Source organism: Poecilia mexicana, unplaced genomic scaffold, assembly GCF_051168715.1.
Source record: "Poecilia mexicana isolate PSO_F unplaced genomic scaffold, ASM5116871v1 scaffold_2, whole genome shotgun sequence".
In the NCBI taxonomy this organism is placed as follows: Eukaryota; Metazoa; Chordata; class Actinopteri; order Cyprinodontiformes; family Poeciliidae; genus Poecilia; species Poecilia mexicana.
Genome location: NW_028263371.1, coordinates 262,501 through 278,340, shown reverse-complemented (window position 1 = coordinate 278,340; position 15,840 = coordinate 262,501). Strand labels below are relative to the sequence as shown.

At 37.0% G+C, this 15,840-nt stretch overlaps 1 protein-coding gene and 1 pseudogene across 2 annotated transcripts in view; one reads left to right on the top strand and one right to left on the bottom strand.

The window, feature by feature from the left end:
- Positions 1 to 15,840, top strand: part of grin2ab (glutamate receptor, ionotropic, N-methyl D-aspartate 2A, b) — a 150,605-nt gene that overhangs the window by 90,989 nt on the left and 43,776 nt on the right. For both annotated transcript variants that reach the window (XM_088008485.1, XM_088008481.1), the window contains exon 5: positions 14,961 to 15,127. In XM_088008485.1, coding sequence (XP_087864611.1) covers positions 14,961 to 15,127 — 167 coding nt within the window. The remainder of the gene's footprint in view (positions 1 to 14,960; positions 15,128 to 15,840) is intronic.
- On the bottom strand, positions 613 to 1,765 carry LOC148160316 (uncharacterized; annotated as a pseudogene).

Below are 15,840 nucleotides of genomic sequence, written 5' to 3'. Positions count from 1 at the left end.
TTTGCTTTATTTTTTGTCAAACACGTTTGAAACAAGTTAATATTTTATGTGGTACTTCTGATGTGGGATTGTCTATTGAGACCTGGTAAACATAAAAACTGACACTTATGGTACTTCTGTTTTCCTTTCCCTGCTGTTAATAATTAAAAATAATTGTAAATAGTTATACAATTTATACTGTGAAAATATATTTAAGAAGTAGATAAACTTCAGCTAAACATTTATTCATTTGTAAAATGCTGACAATTTAGCAGAGACAGTAGTAAAGGAATGTGTTGGATAGTTCAGACGAGATGCCTTTCTATTGCAAGTTGTTTCTTTAACTTAACAAGCAGTAAGAATGTTAAGTATGATTGTTTATGCAAAATCTGAAGAAAACCATAAAAAAATATAATTCCTCACTGAGTTGCTGTCAGGAAAGAAATATATTACATAGGTGTGATGGATTTTTTTTTCAAGGTAGCAATCTGTTTGCAATGTGTTAGTTGATTTTGGAAAACAACGTGAGTTCGTAAGTTGTCTGTGCAGCCTGCAGTGCTATCACAATATCAATGAGCATAAGATTATCACAAAACAGTGATTGGATTTTTAAAAATTCTTGTCTGTGTATCCTTAATTGAGCGCCTGCAAGGCTGTAGTATGCTGATATGTGGATTGGTACTGCCCTGCTGTAGACACCCACGTCTGACTGGTAGGACAGTATCTAAGAAAATGAAAAATATAGAGAGATTTATGTTGACAGGAGACGGAAAAACACAATCCAGGACATTTTGGTATTTGTTTCTTAATCACACCCAGGTCCGAGTGGCACTATTCAGTGGTTTTGCATTTTGCACGGCTTCTATAAATTGTGCTTGTCTAACCAAAACTTTACACACTCTCATTATAGGTTTGGATATAATTTATAGGGGATTAAACACACTTTACTTTTAAGCAAAATTTCAGTTTGAATGTTTCACACACACACACACATATATATATATATATATATATATATATATATATATATATATATATATATATATATATATATATATATATATATATACATACATACATACATACATATAAATGTCTGTGTGGTTGGGGACGTATGATGATGATGATGATGATGATGATGATGATGATAAGCTTGTTCCTGAACTGAACCTGTTGAAGAATGTGTTCAGCTCATTTGCTCTGTCTAAACTTCCATCTAATCTGATCCTCTTCTGTTTGAAGCGTGTAATCTTCTTTATCCCTGACCACACATCTCTGATATTGTTCTTCCTGTACTCCTTGCTGTCTCTAATCTTGACTTTGAGCTGCTTCTATATACTCCTCAATAACTCTGTCTTGTTCCCTAACGGCCCTTTTTCTTGTTTAGAAGTTCCTTTAGGTCACTGGTGGTCCAGGGTTTGTTATTTGGGAAGCATCTCACCGTTCTGGTGGGGATTCTGCTGTCCACACAGAAGTTAATATAGTCAGTCACACAGTCAGTCATGGCACTGATCTCCATGTGGCTAGTAGAGAGTAGTCCAATCACTTGCTTCAAAACAAGGCTGGCGGGCCTCTTCTGCTTCCTGTGACAACTTTCTGCAGTCATCTTATTAACAGGTACTCTCTTAACAAGGGGTTTATATTCAGAGGAAAAAAAAACAAGATTATGGTCCGATTTCCCCAGAGGAGGTCTTGGCTTGGAGACGTATGCATCCTTGATATTAGTATAAAACAAATCTAAAGTATTGTTTTCCCTGGTGGAGCAGCTGGCAAACTGGTGAAACATTGGCAGTGTAGATGTTGGAGTCGGGGATATAATCCTGCAGCCATGTCTCCATAAGACTCTATAATACTGCATTCCTTATACTCTTGCTGAGTACTTGTCAGGATTTGAAGTTCATCCATCTTGTTAGCTAATGATCTCACATTGACCATTATGATGGATGGTAGAGATGGCTTGAAATTCCTCCTTCTCTCTCTTCTCTTTGCTCCTGCTCTGCATCCACAACGCCTCCTTTTCAACATCTCTAGGATTTCTCACTTCAGTTGGGATATTATTTCAGCTTTTCCCATGTTAATCAGCTGCTTCCTGTTGTAAACCACTATGTTGCTATGGTTATGTATTGTGGCAAAATAGTAAAATTATAAAAAATATTGTGCAAAATCTGCCCAACTACACAGTATCCAAACAAGAAGGACGAGTTGCCCAAAAAAGCTATTTTCCTCCAAAAAGGCAGAAATGAAAGTTTGTAAAAGAGAAAAAAATCTCAATGAAAGTACAAAGCTACTTCAACACACTGCTACCCTGAAAGATAAAATTTTACAACTTATTTTTTTAGTACAGACATATATTTTTCTCATATCTATATAATATGTTAGGGTCATATATGGTTTATGGTATATGAGCTATATACCATAAACTTCTTTTATTTGAGTTTATTTTGAAGATTTGTACAAGGTAACTTAAGATCGTTCTCTTTAAGAAATCTTAAATGAGGGTAAGAAGGTTAATTATGAGGAATAAAATCATATTGACTTTGATTCTCTACTTTGAAGTTAAACTCTTTAAAACTGCAACTTTGGCAGCAAAATAATCTAAAATAATCTAAACTTTTCTGTTGGAATACTAAATGTTTGATCAGAGGTGGAAAATATGTTTTAACAGCTGTAGGATGCAATGCATTCAAACCTTATTTTACATTCTGAGGTTTCTCGGAAATGCTGTGAGATGTGTGAGTCAGAGGCTGCATGTAATGCTCTGTTGTCCATTACATGCTTGTCTGAGTTGGTGGTGAGCTCTAATGTTTCACTCGTTTGAGCGAAACATTAGAGTTAGTTTGAGGTCCTGCGCTGTCTTAAATGCTGTTACGTGTTTGCATAGGGAGACCGAGACTGTTAAATACTACAGGAGGCCTAAGCACTGGGACTTCATCCCATGTTGAATACTAAAGTAGTCTGTAAGAATTGGAAAATAATGTCTGCAAGCGCCATGCACCGTTTTTTGTCAGTCTTGTAAAGCATTTTGTTGGTCTGGTCTGTGTGTTGTAAAACTGAAGAGCTTTCAGTTCTTAAGGGACCGCCGGTCCTTGGCTACTGAGGGTACAGCCTTTGCGTTCAGGAAGTGCTTGGCAGATGCTTTATGTTCCATCTCCACCATAGAAGTCTGCAAACTCTGCTGTGTTCAGTGCTTTTATAGAGTGCATTTCTGATGTTAACGTGCTCATAAAACCAGTATTTGCCCTCATTTTAAATGAGCTTCAATCACCATAAAGTGAAACTATGAGGTTAAAACAGGGAATGCTGTTTTACTTTTAATGCCTTTATTATGTTTTGCAACAACAGAAACAATAATGAATAAATAAATAAACAAACTTTGAGTGGATGTGAGATTGGTCAAATGACAACAATCTCCTCCAACCTCCCCAGACGTTTGTTTATGAGAAGATCTCATGAACTAATTCTTTGCTAGCTGAGGGATTTCGAGCTGTTTGTTAGTGCTTGGCTCTGCACAAGAGCTGCTGATGATTCACGGAAATTAGGTTGCTATACGAAAGGTGCCTTGTTTATCAATGTTTCTGTTAAAGTTCAGTTTGGATGCTTTATGACCCATGTCTTTTACCTGCTTCCATTTCATTCCTTTAAAACACTAACCTGCTATTTTAATTAGACCTAGTTACATTGACAAGAGAAGCAGATAACACACATATATATATATATATTTTTTTTTTTTTTTTTTTTTTTTTTTTTTTTTTGCTTTTTTAACACTATGAAACAATAGTGAAATTAGTTCTGATCATCTACTTTATTCAGTTTGTCTTTCAGTTTCTGTTTTGCATCCTACAGCAGCTTCTATTAACAACAGGCATGTTGACATTTGAAGAATAAACATAATTTACCAAGGACTACACTCCAATCAGGCAATGGCCTCACTGTACCAGCCAGAACATTGCAACATCAGTGTTTGTTTAATGGTTACTGTAATGGAGTAGTCTATAAAAGCCCTTAAAAACTCCACATGAGCATATTCTCTGTTAGACACTATGTATTTTTAATATTTCAAAAGGAGAGTCTGGATTATTTCTTAAATGTTAATTTAAAAAAGCCCAGTAGAGATTTTCACCTTTCTCCCTCTTCATTGTTAATGAGACAGCTGCATCCCAGAGTTCAGGATGGATTTTATTATTTTATGCTTATATTTCAGCCAATTAATATTCGTTTTGCTTGGATGAGACATGACTAAAGTATAGTCCTTTTTCCCAAATGTGCTTAAAGATTGCATACTATTCAGGAGAAAAACTAGGTTGAATGAATCTTAGCTGTGTCAACTTTTTTGTGAAAAGTCCCCATGTCTGTACATACTTCAGCAAAAGTATAAATTGGCAGAACAAATGACACTTGGTGAACTAAAAGTACTGCTAAAAGACCATGAAGAAAGAATTGTTAATTTCAATTTCTTTTTATGGTCATGTTTTTATTAACTGTTTTTATAATATCATGCTTTGATTCTTTTTAAACTAAACCAATGTATGTCACAGTGTGACATACATATAATGTATGTCACATACATACAATGTATGTATGAACAATTTAGTTTTGGATCACTTAAGTTTTCAGGGGTAATTGTCTTCATATTTTGTTTAGGTTTTTTGAATGTTTTGCTGCCTAAAACAAATGTGTGCAACAAGCTATCATGTCAGTTGGTAAAATTAATGGTACACTGCAGACTTTCTAGAGTCCTGACTGGAATCTGATATACTGTTGATAAAGCTGAAAATTAGGGAACTTTCAAATTCAAATACTTTGTGAAATTTCGTGATTAATGTTCAAATTTTAAATAACAACCCAGATAGCACATGACGTTAAATCAACGTTGAAAAATAGTTAGAATCGTTGATTTTTGGTTGAAGTCGACAAATGACGGTGGATCAACCATCAAACAACCATCCAATCAAACTGTTGAAACTGTGACATTGAATCAACGTTGTTTGGCGGTTGAAATCTGATGTCTGAAATGCCGAAGTCTGATTAATGGTTGATTTTTGGTTGAAGACGACAAATGATGGTGGATCAACCATCAAACAACCATCCACCTCTAGCCAAGTAACCAGTGTTGAAACTGTGTCATTGAATCAATGTTGTTTTGTCGTTGAAATCTAATGACTGAAATGCCGATGTCTGATCAACATCTGATCAATATTGAATCAATGTCAGCTGTATTCCCTCACCCCTTCCCCTCCTCTCCTCCTCATCAGCGCTCTGGGTCAGAGTATTTTATTACTGAGCGGGGGTTATCACATTTAAATTAAGCACTGTAGAGGATAGTGGTTGGTGATTCCTTTCTGTACATTTTTTTACTTGTTCATAATAATTCTCACTGACTGTGTGTGTGATATATTGACACAAAAACATCTATAACTTACTACAAGGAGTGGAGCGGTCCACCCCCACCGTTTACATGAGTGGGATGTCCTAAACACACAGCTGCTTTGCTGATGGCTTGTTGGAAAATATGTTAATTCAATGTTGAATTATCATCACAAAGGCTGCATGTTTGGTTGAGGTCGACAACTGATGGTGGATCAACTATAAAACAACCATTCAATTCTAGCCAATTAACTAATGTTGAAACTGTGTCATTGAATCAATGTTGTTTTGTGGTTGACATCAAATAAATGAAATGCCAACGTCGAATCCAGTGTGTTTCAGCACTGGTCCTCCAGCCCCTACAAGTTTTAGGCATTTCCCTAATTCAACACACATGATATTAATTGATGTCTGATTAACGGGGTTTTGCTGAACTGAAAAAACGCAGGTCAGTTTGATTGACGTCAAGGTTTGGGGAAGAACTACCCAGATAGCACACAATGTTAATTCAATGTTGAATTATGATCACAAAGGCTGCATGTATGGTTCAGGTCAACGACAGAAGCTGGATCAACCATCAAACAACCATTCAATTCTAGCCAATTAACATTCATTGATTGAAATGCCACATCGAATCCAGTGTTTTTCAGCACCGGCACCAGGCACACTGCCCTGCAAGTTTTAGGCATTTCCCTAATTCAGCACACATGATTTTAATTAACATTTGATTAACAAGGTTTTGCTGAACTGAAAGCATGCAGGTCAGTTTGCCATGAGGATAAGGTTTGGGGAAAAACTAGTAATCAAAGTGTTCAATCAATGTAAGGTGTTTTTTGCACCCCTCACCACCGCCTGCCATTCAAACGCCCAACCCCCTTCCCTCCACCCGCCAAAAACACACACACACACCTCTTTCCCCCCACCTGGGCCCATCTACCCCTCAATTGGGTGAAACAACTTTAATTTTAAGTGAGGGTTTTTCATTTTTCACATTTTATTTTTTAAAAGATTGTTTTGGCTAGTGGCCTTTATTTGATAGTTAATTAACAGGAAAGTGGGTAATGAGAGAAGGGGGATAATGCAGCAAAGGTTGTCAAGGTCAGGAATTGAACCTGCGACGGCTGTGTTGATGACTGAGGCCTTGATTGTGGTTTGTGCTTAACCCCTGCGCCACCACAGCACAACCCCCTTTAGGTGAGGGTTAATCACGTTTTAACTTAAGCACTATGTGTTGACAACAGTTGTGATTCCGTTCTGTACCCAGATTCACTAGCGGAACAAGTCAGCGTTGGGCCGGGGGGCGGGGCTAATTACCGGACCCCTAACGAATCACCAGGCCCCTGACGTTTATCGCCTGCGCTACCAGAAACTGTTGAGCGAGGGGCGGGGAGGTTGGTCTGCGTTTTTTGTTTGATCTTTACCCAGGAAACACATCGGCTAAACCGTGAGTGAAACGGTCACTGGGACTGACTAGTATATATTCCATTGAGGGAAAGTAACTTTAACATTAAATAGACCTTTCTCAACAGGCGGTAGACTTTCTCAGTCTATAATCAGACATTTAAGTGACTTGAAACCGCACCCCCATCCCCACCCCCCCCATAGCTCTGCACCTGCCCAGATTGCACATGATGGCAATTCAACATTGAATTAACATTTTTTGCCAACAAGCCAACAGCGAAGTGGCTGTGTGTTTGGGACATCCCACTCATGTAAATGGTGGGGGTGGACCGCTCCACTCCTTGTAGTAAGCTGTAGATGTTTTTGTGTCAATATATCACACACAAATGGTCAGTAGGACTTTTTTATGAAAAAGAAAGAAAATGTACAGAAATTAATCTTCACCCACTATCCTTTACAGAGGTTAATTTAGAATGTAATACCCCCCACTCACTAATAAAATGCTCTGACCCAGAGCTCTGATGAGGAGGAGAGGAGGGGAAGGGGTGTGGCAAAAGAGCTGACATTGATTCAACATTGATTCAACATTGATTCAACATTGATCAGTGGTTGATCAGACATTAGCATTTCATTCATTAGATTTCAACCACAAAACAACATTGATTCAATGACACAGTTTCAACATTGGTTACTTGGCTGGAGGTGGATGGTTGTTTGATGATTGATCAACCGTCAGTTGTTGACCTCAATCAAAAATCAACCATTCTGACTATAAATCAATGCTGATTTACCGTTGTGTGCAATCTGGGCAGTTTGTTGCAGCCCTCATCACCTCCTCATCTCCCCCTACTCCCTCCTAAACCTCCCCCACTCAGTCGCTGATCCCAACCTTCTCCTCTTTACCCCCTCTCATCCCTTCTTCCCTCCCCCTCCTTGAGCTCTGGGTCAGAACATTTTATTACTAGGTGGGGGTTAATCATGTTTCAAATTAAGCACTACATGTTGAGAACAGTGGGTTGTGATTCCTTTCTGTACATTTTCTTACTTGTCTGTAAATATTATTACTGACTGTGCATAATGTGTTGACACAAAAACATCTACAAGTCTGTACTAGGAGTTGTACAGTCCACCTCCCCAATTTTACACTTGTGGTTTGTCCCAACCAAAAAGCCACTTTGCTGCTGGCTTGTTTGCTACCGGCTTCTGAATTGAATTCTCCGCTGAGCACTTTTATGGTAAGTTTTTCAATATTACTTTGATCTTAAATGTGTTTATTGAAAAATAAGGGCATTGTTTTGTGCCCATAGTAATCCTGGTTATTTTGGGGCAAAACGGATATTTTTAATAATTGAGGTCATGTCTCCTTTTGTATTATTTTCATCCTACCCACCACTCCAGGCCTAAGTATGAAATCCTGCGAGATTTTGTGGGATTTGAGTTTTTAAAATAGGGCGGGGCCTATTGTTTGGTCTGGGAGAGCATGTGGTGGACAAGAAAGTGTAAGGCTCCAGGTGGGCTTTAAATTGTTGTGATAGTAATCACTTGTTTTTAACTTTTTATTATGATATGCTTAGGGACGTGCTTAAATGAGCCTCTGTACCAGAACAGCTGAGTTGGATGATTACATGACCGTCTGCAGCCATCAAGAAGTGCAGAAGGTTGTTAATCATCCACAGATTCAATCCAGGTGAGGCAGAAGGGAAACACTTAACATGTAAGGCAGGTGAAACACTGAACTAAACCTGCTAATGACTGATTCAGTCTGTTGATCCTTGGATTGGTTACTGGTTAAATTGAACTGGACTATTGTTACTTGTGTGGGATCTTTATTAGCATATAGACACTTTTTAAGGAATTTAATCAACTTATTTGGAAATATTTGTAGTTGATGGAAGATTGAACCAGCTATTTGATGGAAGTTTATTCTGTATAAATTATAAATTTTCCAACTACACTATAAATCACCTTTTGTTCTATTTATTTGTCTCTGGTGTGTTAAATAAACCTGATCCTCCCTGAGTTTTATTGTTAGGTTTTCTGATAAACGGCCCTTTATTTTAAATATTGATTTAATATCAATATCATAAATCCTACACTATACTGCAGCTTGATGGGTAAATGTAGTTGTATATGTAAACATTAAGATAAATATTAATGAAAGATTAAGATATTAATTTAACAGTGAGTGTACAAGGGGAACTATATGGTTTGTATTTGTTCTCAGACCTGTAACCAGTACACTGTTTAATCTTTCATTGTGTTTCAGAACTTTTCAAATGTTTATCATATTTCTAACCGGCACCTTCCTCACTTTAATTTTTTTCAGCTGTTGCTCTCCAGTTTGACCGAAAGCTGACTCTTGAGGACTGCAGCAAAACTGTCAAGAAGTGGCTTCATTATGCGCCAGAATGAGAGGAAGACATCGCAAGGAATCAAAGTGACGCCAACCAGAGTCAAACTGGGGTTACCACAACTTGTACTGTTTCCCTACTTCATACAGTACAAAGCTTAACCTCATGGACTCTGTTCTTCTGTGGACAACAGACTGTTGTTTTGACAGTCAAAAAGGAATCAAATATGTTTAAAGATCTGTCCCTCTTTTCTTAAATAAAATGTTAAATCAAACCCATGTTATTTTTAAACTTTTGTACACAGTTTACCCATCATCTGCCAATAATATAGTGTTTAACACCAGTGAAGAAATTTTTAGTGGCATGTTATGATGTAGACCTATCAGACCTAAAATGTACATAAATCCTTAGCTTTCATTCAATATAAAAACAACCCAAATCTGCATGCAGATCCACGTTCAGCTGATGGTTGAATGAACGTTGATTCCTAACTGATTCAATGTAGAATCAACACAGATATGCATGCAGATCCATAGTCAAATGAGTGTTGAATCAACATTGATTCAATGTAGAATCAACACAAATCTGCATGCAGATCCACGTTCAGATGAAGGTTGAATCAACGTGGATTCCTAACTGATTCAATGTAATATCAACACAAATAGGCATGTAAGTTGACATACAGATGATGGTTGAATCAACAGTGATATAATGTCAGTAATGGTTGAAACCCTAACGTTGATTCAACATACAAGTCACCGACCACTTTCGATGTTGTTTCAATGTCAGCGTTCAACGTTGATTCAATGTTTCTGGCTGACATTGATTCAATGTTGTTTCAATGATTCTGTGTTATCTGGGATGTTTTCATTAACTGTAAGTGAAAAATCATTATAATTAACAGAAATAAAGGTTTTCAATCATCCATCTGTGTGTGATTCACCTATATAATGTGTTTGACTTAGTGATACAGTTCATGAAATAAATGGACTTTTCATTAAAATTCTAAGTTTATTGAGCGGGTTTAGATGTCTGAACAGGAGAACTCCCAAAACTAGTCTCTAACTCTTGCCATCGGTCATTTTATCATTTTGGGTTGAGGATAATGAGAACCATTAAATATGCACCTCTGACATACCATGCGGTTCACTGAAAGTGAACCTGGAATTAGCTGTGGGCAATATTTTGTTGACGCAGAACTTACCATGCAAGTTTGTCTTTACTTTGTGCAATCCTAAGTGGAATGGTACTCAGCATCAACTTGGGGCCATACGGTGTCAGACCCACTTAATGTAACTACTCCATCCTATCTGACCGACCCCATTAAATATTAATATAGCACATTGCTGTCCTCATCACCATCATCATCTTCCATATCCCATGCTGGTCTAATCATGTGCATGCAAGCCCCTCTTTGTACCTCTTCTGTAAGTCATTTACTCCTTGTCCCATCCATCAGTCATTTCACCATATCAGCTGATGGACCTGCCTCATCTACTGTCACCATATAAAGGCTCTACTTCCTATTGTCTTGTGACTCTTTGTTGCGCCGGTGCTCAAACATGTGTAAGTAGTCCCTGATTATCCTGTAGATCTTTTGCCATACTTTAATATTTTTAGAATCTGATTGCTGCAAACAAAAATGAAATTTGACATGAAAAACTGTGTGTATGAGGAGTGGGGGTGGAGGGGGTGGGGCAGAAAGAGAACAAGTGAGATACTGTTGTGGTTTGGTTGATGAATTATTCAGAGGTTTGCTGGCTCATGAGAGAAGCTATATTTTAGGGCCCTTTGTGTTTGTGCATGTGCTGTGTTTGTGCAACCTGAGGATCGCAAAAATGTACATAGGTTTATTGTATTTGTATAATTAATGCACAGACTCATCAGTAAATCTCTAGGTATGTGGTTTGGAAGGAGGAAATACGTTGGACTCCAGGTGTTTGTGGGGGTTATGGGACCACAGCTACTCATGAATAGATAAAATTGGTGAATACTTGAAAAAAATGCTGCCTACTTTAAGAGTTCACACACCTAATATACACATTAATGCACACAGTAGAAACAGTCTTATGATGACTGCAGAAACTAATATCTACAGTCTTATTTTCTGTATTGTAATTTACCTATTCATGTAAATCCATGAATAGGTAAATTTTCTGCACATTACTTGACTTGGAGTCACATTTTACATAAAAATATGCAAATTATGAACTGCAAATAGGTGGGGATCCATTCTACATTTTTGAGTATGTGTCTTGAATTTCTGAAATATTCAAAAATCTGAGCTTCTTTGTAGACATGTCTGATTAGAAGAGAAGACACTGGTCTGTGTCATCTTCTCTTTTTTGTCCTTGATCAGTTAACATCTTCACCAGCAGGATTGTTTTTCACTCTTTTTTCCACTTTTTTTCATTTCTTGATTAGAAATTCTTCATGTACTCTTAGCCCACTGATTCTCAGGATTGTATTTTAAATTTAAATGTGTGAGACACAATATTGAAATACTGCAGTAAGAATTTTACCTGCAGTTATCACAGGAATAAATATATGAATTTACTGATTTTAAATCATGTTTTTTTTTTTTTTTTTTTTCCCCAGGACCGAGTGATTATACAACATACAGCTTAAATCATTAACCACTACTAATATTTAATGAGATGTCTGTCCACCACATGCTTACTATAGCCATTAACAAGTTTGTGAATAAATGTAGCTTGATATTTGACCACTCTTCCAGAATTTATGGAGTCACTTTAAATTTGTTGATTTCCACTGGCTTTTAATCAAGTTGATTGAAAGGACCATTAAATAAGATTTGATAAATGTCTTTGGCTGATTGTCCTGTTTGAACACCCAACAGTTTCCGAGTTTTGAACAAAAGATGAACAATGCTGGGAAACAATCTTGCGGAATATCCTGGAAATCAACCTTATTGAAAGAAATATGGACTGTTGTTAAAATCCTGGTCAGTGCCGAGAAACCAGCCAATTTAAATGATTAATTTTGATTTGAAGGGGAGTCAGATGTGCTGCCTGTGATATGGATTTGGTTTACACATGTTTTAAATCCATCTGAATCATTAAATTCTGACTATGAGATTGTTTTTCATTTTGCTGCACACAGATGGCACCTTAGTGTTTTTACAGGTCTATGCATTTATTTCATGGTTGTATGTTGCACCTCTACAGTTCTGTGAGGAAAATAATCTTTATGCAGGGCCTCAAGTTAAGTTTTTTGTCAGTGTATTGTTTTTGCACTTCCACCTACTGAGCATGAGCTTATTTAAATATGCAAATAAAGGCTGATCTCTCACAGCTTGAAGTTGGTGTCTGGAAACCCTGTTATGAGTTTTTGTTGTTTATGTGTGAAGTTTGCATTCTCTTGAAGTAGCCATACACATACATCAAATCCAAAAACAATCTTCTCCCTATCTGTTCTCTTTACCAGTTCAATCATGTTCTTGATTTTATGTTGGGTCTGACACGTCACTGGCTCATCACAGGGCCAAACCTGGCAAGCAAGACAAGCAGCCATTCCTGCACACACTTATTAGTACATTTCCTCAGAACGAAGCTGACGGTTGTTTTGCCCACAGCTAATGTTTTCCCTATCTCTCTGATGGATTTGTTTAGTTTTTTTTTTCAGTTCTGGATGAAAAGTTTCATTTTCTTTGAGAGCTCCTTTGGCTGCATCCTGTGGATTCACGGAAACATTTTACAAATTACAAATACCACACTTTGTAAATAGATTGCAGGCGTTTCCCTTGTTTAACTGATGGACAAATTATGGGCCAAAATAAATCAATAATAAAGCTTTTAGTGGGAAAAAGTAGATGAACTAAAGAAATAGCTGTTTATTTATCCAATAAGCATCCTTATTTTTTTATATCATTTAAATGTGTTTTGTTGGTCTGTTTTTTGTTTAAATGTTTTTTATATGTTTGTGGCTTATTTTACTATTAAGAGAAAAGAAGGACAAGGCTTCAAAATCAAGGTTGTCAATTTAAATTAGAATGAATTTGAAGAAAATGTTGCAGAATGGAAACTTAAGTTTCTGCATCATAGGTCTCTGTTTGGTTAAAGCAAACTCTGGTGCTCTTCAAATGCCAGTAAAATCAACCCCAAAGTGCAATGAGATCATGCTTGCTGTCACACAGTAATGATGTTTTCCAGTTTAGCAAATTTAAATTTTCCAATTTAGTGGTAGACTGTATTGGTCTGATGATCTGAAATAAATTAACAGTATCAAAAATGTATGGCTTTAGGAAGAAGAGAGAAAAAAATCCAACAAAGACTTTACACACAAAGAACACTACACTCATTTTGTATCGTAGATTTTTTTTGCTGCCCCAAACATAAAGATAAAAACTAAGATCAGCTGATTATTTAGCTGTAAATATAATTACATTCTTGCACTTCATCGCTTTAAATGTACAACTTTTTGGATTTAGGTATTGCAGTCAAAAGATATAAACCAAAAGGCACAAATGACCTTTATGAAAAAATATATAATAATAATAATAATAATAATAATAATAATAATAATAATAATAATAATAATAATAATAATAATAAACAACAAATAAAATGTACGTACTATGTATTTCCGGTGTTTCACACTGTCGGTGCAAACCTCAGACAGAACGCTGAGCAGAGCTTCACCGTATCTCTCCTCCTTATTGCTTCAGAGAGACGAGCTGCTAGCAGCGCTGACTAATCACGGCCATTCCGTTCAAAACTTAACACGTGTTCCTGGTGCTGCTCGTGATTAAAACTCATAATTATACTCCTCCAACCAGTTTTCTGATAGCAGATGGCATGTCTGTGGTCCATGACTAAACTATAATACTGTTTGGAGTTTTCAGTGATTTCTTCCCTAATGAAATTAACATTTTTTATATTTACTCTTAGATTGTCTTTCCCTAATTTTAAAATGGATCTGATGATCTAAAACATTTTGTTGTAATAAAAAGCAAAAACATAAGAAATTTGTAAAGCACACTGTATTTTAAGTGTGTTTATTTTTTTTTTTCAAAGGCTCCTTTTCTCCCTGCAGCATATATGTTAGCCTTAGTCTAATAGATGGAACTGTTATTTTCCTTCCCATTCTACCCCTCGGCTCGCTCTGCTTCTCCCTCTCTCCTCACTGGTCTTCGTCTTTGTCAGACTGTAGTGCTTTTTGTTGTGTCTTGGGGAGGCTCAGATGACACTTAACACACTTCCTGCAATCATTAGCAACTTTTTTCACACTCACTTCAGGTTTATCCATTTTAATAGGTGCTTTGGTTTTGGTGGTCCTCACTGCTGCCTCTTCCTTTCACACTCGTCTTCACTTTTCTCTCATTGCTGAGACAAAATGATTTAATCGAGGAGGGCATTGTGAATTAATGCTGTGAAATTTTGAACAGTTTAAAAGAGGATGTTCTTTAACAAGGGATATATTAACTAAATTCATATTGTTCACAATTTTATGCCAGAGTCATGATAATTTTAGTACTTTTTTTTCTTATTCGAGTTAGCAGAATAGCACCACATAACACGTCAGTTGGCATGACATTAGTCTTAGGATCACTTACTTTTCAAGATAATCTGTGGCTGTTTGTTAAGTCTGCTGAGTGTTGAAGTGTATTAAGCCTGTGAGTTATGAGGCTGTTATCACCGACCATTACGGTCCCTCTTGTTGCCAACAGTCACTCTCTTGCAGTGCTGTCTCATTTGTCGCCTGAATTTCTTGCTCTTTCTGTATCTTTATCCTTCTTTCCCATTTCTCCCTCCTCTTATTCCTTCTCCCTCCTCAGCTCTTCTCATAGTCTGCCTGATTGCAAAGAAAAATCTGATTTTTGACTTCTCCGCTGTGTCTTTTCAGGATGAGAAGTCCACTTTCTTCCAGTTTGGCGCAGCCTTGCAGCAGGAGGCTCTTCTCATGCTTGCAATCATGGAGGAGTATGACTGGCATGTTTTTTCTATAGTAACATCCAAGTTCCCCGGCTATCAGGACTTCATCAGCACTCTGAAAGTGACTGTGGATCACAGGTACAAATACACCCCGAAGCCCTCTCACACACTCTGAAAATCCTGTGTTGTTGGGATGCTCATAAGTGCTGTTCCACATATTTGTTTTCACCCTGAAAGAAATATAGATGAGGTTTTTGACAAGCTTTTGATTGGGGTTTTCTTTATAATTCATCACAGAAGATGTCAGAAAATCCAACCCTACACAATATATTACAATATAACTTATTTTAGAATATCATCAAAAAATGGATTTCTTTTATTTTTTCAACTGGAAAAATAAAAGAAACAGTCACTGACACCCGCCACAAGGAAGGTAAGCCACAAGAAATCCTTTTAAAGAAGTTGGCTGCTTTCAGAGTACTGCATCTTCATTTTATTTGAAAGGTAAAGCTCTGTATATAACTTTTGCTAAAAATATTGTTTACATGTTTGTTGAAACGGCCTCTATATTGTGAAAAGATTAATATTCTCCTCCTTCTTCAGTCTGGAGAGACTCCTGAGCTACTATTGCTGAAATAAATCAAATACACCAAAAAACAACTAATCAGAGACAGGAGGAGGGTCTTAGTGCTGTCAATCATCCTCATATACTCACTGCTCAGTGTAGTATACTTACTGTTACAAGAAAATCCGCCGCCATCAGTAGCCATGCTAACAACAGGATCTGTAACAAGAAAGGAGCTGCAGCGTAGCAGAGAGGAGGAGGGATGGGAGGATGAGCAGCACCACAC